This window comes from Enhydra lutris, unplaced genomic scaffold, assembly GCF_002288905.1.
Source record: "Enhydra lutris kenyoni isolate GAN:26980312 unplaced genomic scaffold, ASM228890v2 scaffoldscaffold9, whole genome shotgun sequence".
Classification (NCBI taxonomy): domain Eukaryota; kingdom Metazoa; phylum Chordata; class Mammalia; order Carnivora; family Mustelidae; genus Enhydra; species Enhydra lutris.
Window position 1 is genome coordinate 16,411,242 of NW_019154093.1, and position 6,560 is coordinate 16,417,801.

Sequence of the window (6,560 nt, forward strand, 5' to 3'; positions counted from 1 at the left end):
TATTATTATTTTTTTAAATTAACATATAATGTATTATTTGCCCCAGGGGTACGGGTCTGTGAATCATCAGGCTTACACATTTCACAGCACTCACCATAGCACATACCTTCCCCAATGTCCATAACCCAGCCACCCTATCCCTCCCCCACCAACCCCCCAGCAACCCTGAGGCCTGCTTCTTGCCTGTGTTTCTGCTTAACTAAAATGCACAGATGTCTTCCATAGCTGGTTTTTTTGGAAATGTAAATATAGGACTTTTTCTTCTGTCTTAATTTTTGTTTTTGTCTCTTGTGCCTAGCACAGAGTATAGGCTCATAATGAATGCATGAATGATTTTATATTTATTACTTTAAAGCTTTTCCATATTGGATATGATGTTTCAGCAAAAAATAATTTTGAATCCTGATCCTGTTATTCAGTCTATCAAGGCTACCTTCTGGGCATTCTATCACCTGTAAATAGGATGTTTCATTCAAATAGCTAAGGACAGAGGCAAGGACAGAGCCCTAAAGCATGAAAGACTTCTTTCTAGGAGCACCTGGCTGGCTCAGTTGATAGAACACAGCATTTTATTTATTTATTTATTTATTTATTTGACAGAGAGATAGTGAGAGAGGGAACACAAGCAGGGAGAGTGGGAGAGGGAGAAGCATGCTTCCCCCTGAGCAGGGAGCCTGATGTGGGGCTTGATCCCAGGACCCTGGGATCATGAACTGAGCCGAAGGCAGAGGCTTTAACCCACTGAGCCACCCAGGCACCCTGGAACACAGGATTCTTGATCTCAGTCTTGTAGGTTCGAGCCCCATGTTGGGGGTAGTGGTTACTTAAAAATAAAATCTTGGAAAGGAAAGGGAAGACGTCTTTCTAGGTTGATATCAGTTATTTAATTATAGTTATTTGGGTATTGGCTTTTCTTTTTGACCAGCCATGAGTAGACCTAAATATACTGTTTTCCCACTTATTATTTCACAGCTGTCTACCAGGTGAAAATGAGAAGCTTTGTCGGTTACTCTGCAATGGAAGGATGGGCAGAGAGAGCACTGTGGGAAGCCTCTCAGGGCTAGGGCCTAGGGGAGGGAGCCTGTAAGGAGCTCTAATACTGTACCCTTTACCACTGCTGGGCAGGTGCTGGTGGATGTGCCCTGTACCACAGACCGCCACTCCCTTCATGAGGAGGAGAACAATATCTTTCAGCGGTCGAGGAAGAAGGAGCGGCAGATGTTGCCTATGCTTCAGTTGCAGCTGCTCGCGTGAGTAACAGATTTACAGAAACTCGAGACTTTGTGCCACAGTGCTCCGGGGGGCTGGTCACCTGGGGGATTGGAAGTTCTTGCCACAACCATCGCCCACAGAAGGGCCTTCTGACTGAAGAATACCTGGAAGAGACAGACATGATAGGAGGGTCCTTTGGAGCATGAAAAGCCTATGCAGTAGGACACACGTGGAGTGGGTTGCACAAATTCACTACGTTACCTTACCTCCATGCTAGTCCCATTCCCAGTGAGTAGCATAAGCTTGAAAGCTTGAAAAAGTGACTAATGTCAAGGGTCTGTAGGGCTGGTAAGGGCTCAGTGCATAGCTAGCATCAGAGTTTGGACCATAGGGACACCTGGGTGGCTCAGTCGATTGGGCATCTGCCTTTGGCTCAGGGCATGATCCCAGGGTCCTGAGATCGAGTGCCACATCAGGTTGCTGGCTTGATGGGAAGCCTACTTCTCCCTCTGCCTGCCACTCCCCTTGTTTGTGTGCTCACTTGCTCTCTCTGACAAATGAATAAATCTCAAAAAAAAAAAAAAAAAAAGGAGTTTGGACTGTAACCAGAGTCAGAGTTCAGGGGATTGCTTCCAGAGGAGAGCCCATGGAGAAAGGCTGGGTTGCTTTCTGCTTTGAGAAAGACTCTTACGGTGGTATCTCTGTGGAAGGGACTTGAGAAGCTAATACAGCTGCCCGTCCCTCAGTAGACTCCGCTATCCACGCTTCCAGCTCCCCCTGTTGTCCTTCTGCTTCTGGGAAGCTCAATAGTCACTGCTTTTCTCTGTTTCTGGTTTCAGGGCTGGACTGCTTGCCACCAAGCCAGGAGGCCATGTTGTCTATTCTACCTGCTCGCTCTCGCACTTACAGAACGAATATGTAGTGCAAGGCACCATCGAGTTCCTGGCCAATCAGTACAGCATCAAGGTTCAGGTGGAAGACCTGAGTCATTTCCGAAAGCTTTTCATGGACACATTTTCTTTCTTCCCATCCTGTCAGGTTGGGGAGCTGGTAATCCCAAACCTCTTGGCCAATTTTGGGCCCATGTACTTTTGCAAAATGTGTAGACTGACATAGCATCACCCTGTTCCCCAAGTCCCGGTGTAGGAAGGTAAAGGGTATACTCCATGGAGGCACCAGAAACTGAGACCAGTGACAAAGATGCACTCTGGGTCCTGTCTCCATCCTGTTCAAGTCTTTCTATAGACAGTTTTCAGCATTAGAAAGTAGGAGTTTTTCTGTCCTGCTGTCCAGTTGTGGCGCATGAGCAGGTTTCTAACTCCCTTATTATACCTCCCCCCCCCATTTCTAAGCCTGTGCTAAAGGTTCCTGCTCCATTAAGAGCTTAGGGGAGGAGGCAGTGAGCAGGCCTACACTTTCAGCTGTAGACTTGGGAAGAAGCATTTAGCCAATAAAACTGTTGAAGCTCCATTGATCTGAGGCTGTAGTTGGGGCCTCCTGTCAGCGCGAGTACTCTTAGTGCCATTTGTACCAGCTCCTGTTACTGAGCACTGGCTCCTAGGGCCCAACGCCCAGGAACTCAGCCTGGTGGCAGACCTCTGGTTACAGAGCACCTCTCACACTGGAAGTGACTTCTGTTTGTGATCAGTCTTCAGCAACCGATGGGCCCAAACAAACCTCTGTAGTTCCGTAGTTCAGCCGGCCCATGATCTAATTTAAGGAACTAGCAACTCTCAATGGTAAGCCAATCATGATAATCTGCTTACATGCACCAAGAAAGCTCTCCCGAGCTGCCCATTCCTCCTGTGGTCCACAGCTCTGCTGCCCCGTGTGGCTGGGGAAGCTGCTGCCGCCCCAGGGCTGTGATCCTCTGCTGTGTGTTTCTGCCCTGTTCATTGATGTAGCAAGAGTTCCTGGAGCTCCTATCTGACAGGTAGCCAGGGAGCTGTTGGAGGTGGAATGGTAGATGGGACTTTGGGCCGTGAGACTCCTCTTCCTCCTTCACGGGAACTCTCCTCCTTTTGCTTTCTGAGCATGTAGGCAGGCATCTCCTGATATCTTTTTCTGTTATATTACACTTTTTTTTTTTATTCCTGATCTGTGGCTGAGCTCTGGTTCCAGTGGTTTGGCCCAGCCCCAAATCCCTCAGAGCTCTTCCCCAGCAGCACAGGGCCCCCCCCCCCCCCCCCACGGATGTGAAGGTTTGGGGCAATATTACATCATTGCTGACTGCATGCTAATTATGTTGTCTTTGTAACTCAGCATAAGGAAGGTAATCCCTCAATGGCAGGGATATTAAAAATTGCTTATGATCACTTGTAAAATACTGCTTTTTTAATTAAAAAAATTTTTTTCCTGAAAAACTGGTCTTTGTGCAGAGAAGGGAGCATAATTTTAGAATACTCATGTTCTTGGTGCTTCCACTTTCTTTATCCCTCCTCTTCCTCTTTCTGTTACTCATTTTGTTCTTTATGCCTTTCCTGCTAATCCTTGTTTTGGTATTAGAGGTGTCAGCTGAGAAGGATTTTGGATAAGGTTAAGCCTTGTCTCCTCTTGGGATTTGCATTGTAACTGAGGGCCCTGAAAGATCTTTCAGACTCAAAGTCGAGTGGAACTAGGAAGATGGAGCTCCAGGGAGTAGGACTCTAATTAGCCTCCATATATGGTATGTGGCCCCTGCCCGCTGTTTACTCTCAGTACTGGCTGAGGCTGGGAGGCATAGGGTCCCTGGGTTTCTGCCCTTGGCCTCCCGGGTATCCAGCCTGGTGCTGACAGAATGCTAAGCAGTGCTAATTCAAGAAGAGATTGGGGGGATGCCTGGGAGGCTCAGTGGGTTAAGCCTCTGCCTTCAGCTCAGGTCATGATCTCAGGTCCTGGGATAGAGCCGCACATCAGGCTCTCTGCTCAGCAGGGGGCCTGCTTCTCCCTTCTCTCTGCCTGCCTCTCTGTCTACTTGTGATCTCTCTCTCTGTCAAATAAATGAATTAAAAAAAAAAAAAAGAGATTGGGTCTCCTGCCCCTGGGGTACCAGTCCATCTGGGGACAGACTGACTCAGGTTGGAAAAGCAAAGAACTAGTTTGGAAAATAGTTGATTATCTCCTATAATTGAGCATTTACTTACCCTACAGCCCAGTTATTCCAATACTAGGGATAAATCCAGAAGGACACCAGAAGATTTGTACAAGAATGTTCATAGCAATCCCAAAAGGAAATGCAAATGCCTGTGAGCAGCAGAGTGGATAAATTAACTGGAATATTCACACAATGGAAGATGATATGACTGTCAGATGAACCCCAGTGACACATAACAATATGGATAAATCTTTATAATATTAAATGAAAAAAAGTTCAGTCCCAAAAGATTAAATGTAGCATGATGCCCCTAAAAAAAAAGGAAAACTTATAAAAATGTGTTATTATTTACATACAATATAATTAATCAATTTTAAATGTACTGTTTAATGAATTTTTACAATTATAATATAATCACCAGGGCACCTGGGTGGCTCAGTGGGTTAAAGCCTCTGCCTTAGACTCAGGTCGTGATCCCAGGGTCCTGGGATAGAGCCCCTCATGGGGATATCTGCTCAACAGGGAGCCTTCTTCCCCCCACCCCGCCTGTCAAATAAATAAATAAATAAAATCTGAAAATAATATAATCACCATCACTATCAAAATATAGAAAATAATTCTGTCTTCTAAAAAACTTCCCTGGGACACCTGGGTAGCTCGGTCAGTTAAGTGTCTGTCTTCAGCTCAGGTCATGATCCCAGAATCCTGGGATCAAGTCCTGTGTTGGGCTCCCTGTTCCTCGGGGAGCCTACTTCTCCCTCTCCCACTCCCTCTGCTGTGTTCCCTCTCTCTGCTGTGTCTCTCTCTCTGTCAAATAAATAAATAGTCTTTAAAAAAAAAAAAAAAGCTTCCTTATGTTCCTTTGAACTCAATCCCCTTCCCCCATCCTTGGTCCCAGGAAATCACTGCTTCCTGTCACTATAATTTAGCCTATTCTAGAAGTCCTAATGTGCCATTTAAAGTCTGAAGCTCCACTGATGGCTCCCAAGGTCACTTTCTTTACTTGCTTACTTATGGTGAATAAGTAAACCTACTACTTTACTAATGGTCTATAACTGGCCTAAGTGGTTACCTGTGTCTGGCTTGATTTCATGGCCAGAGCAGCCTAAAAACTAGAATTTGAGCTCTCTCAAAGCCAAGATTCCTTACAAAGATCATGGTGATTCAAACAAAAGAATGCTTTGTTCCACATCCTAGGTTATACTTGGTATTGTAAGTTTTTAAAACTATATTCCAGTGGGTGTGTCTGAGTATCTCGTAGTTTTAATTTGTATCTATCTCATGTTTTAGAGTTAAACACAACTAAGAATTTAAAGACATTTTTAATGAATACATACACCATAAAACTGTGTAAAAAGGACGGAAGTGTTCTTACCGTGGGATTCAGGATAATGGTTCCCACAGGCAGGGGAATAGGATGGAGCTGGAGGAAACATATAGTTAGATTAGGTTATTGCCAATTAAATTAGTAAAAAGCTGTGCATAAAAGTATGTTGTACATGATAAAAATGATTAAAATGTGTCATAAAAAGGATTATGATTAATCCAATTTTGTGCACATGACCAAAAAACAGAGGGTAGAAAACCAGCTCCCAAAGTATAATAGTGCCAAATGTGGCTTGATATGGGCTGTGGGAGGGGCTATATCTGGAGACCTGGAAGCTTAGCAGTGTTGCCTCAGTCTTCCTGTGGCTTCCCCTTTCTGTGTGACCTCCAATAGCCCATCCTTGGCAGAGGACCAAGTGTTGGGGCAGCTGTGGGGTCACATTGGAGAGATGGCTTGAGTCTATGGTTTTCACCTTGTGAGGGGCAGGAGTCATAAATCTATCTGAGAGATTGGTAAAAGCTTTGGCATTCTCAGGGGAAAAATGTAGAAGGTGATGGTCATGGAATACAAGGTTAGAGAAGCAGACAGAAGCCAACTGTACCAGGAGCAGGTGTTTTATCCTGAGTGATGGGAAGCCATCCTAGGATTTTTAAGCTAGAAAATGATCTGATCAGATTTCCATTTGGCCTCCCACTGGGAATATAATTATCAATAGTATTTGCTGAACGAGGAAATTAGATAACTGGCTGAACGAAGCATACTTCTGAAGGTCAGTCCTCTCCTTCAGCTGACTCAGCCTTCTTTTCTCTGAGTAAGTGGGAATTGCTGAATGCCAAGCAGCTCAGACTGCATTTTGAGGCGACATATTAGAAGGTACATTGGCAAATGGGCAGAGCCTGAGGAGAGTGACCAGGACGGAGAGGAAACTGAAAGTCTCAGCCTGGGAAG

At 45.2% G+C, this 6,560-nt stretch overlaps 1 protein-coding gene across 1 annotated transcript in view; it reads left to right on the plus strand.

Annotated features, from left to right (window-relative positions):
• The window catches only part of LOC111142815 (NOP2/Sun RNA methyltransferase family member 4), a 27,984-nt gene extending 24,613 nt beyond the window's left edge, over positions 1-3,371 (plus strand). The window contains exons 5-6 of the mRNA XM_022496136.1: positions 1,126-1,250; positions 2,052-3,371. Of these exons, the coding sequence (XP_022351844.1) occupies positions 1,126-1,250; positions 2,052-2,328 (402 nt within the window). The 3' untranslated portion in view covers positions 2,329-3,371. The remainder of the gene's footprint in view (positions 1-1,125; positions 1,251-2,051) is intronic.
• Positions 3,372-6,560: the final 3,189 nt, after the last annotated feature.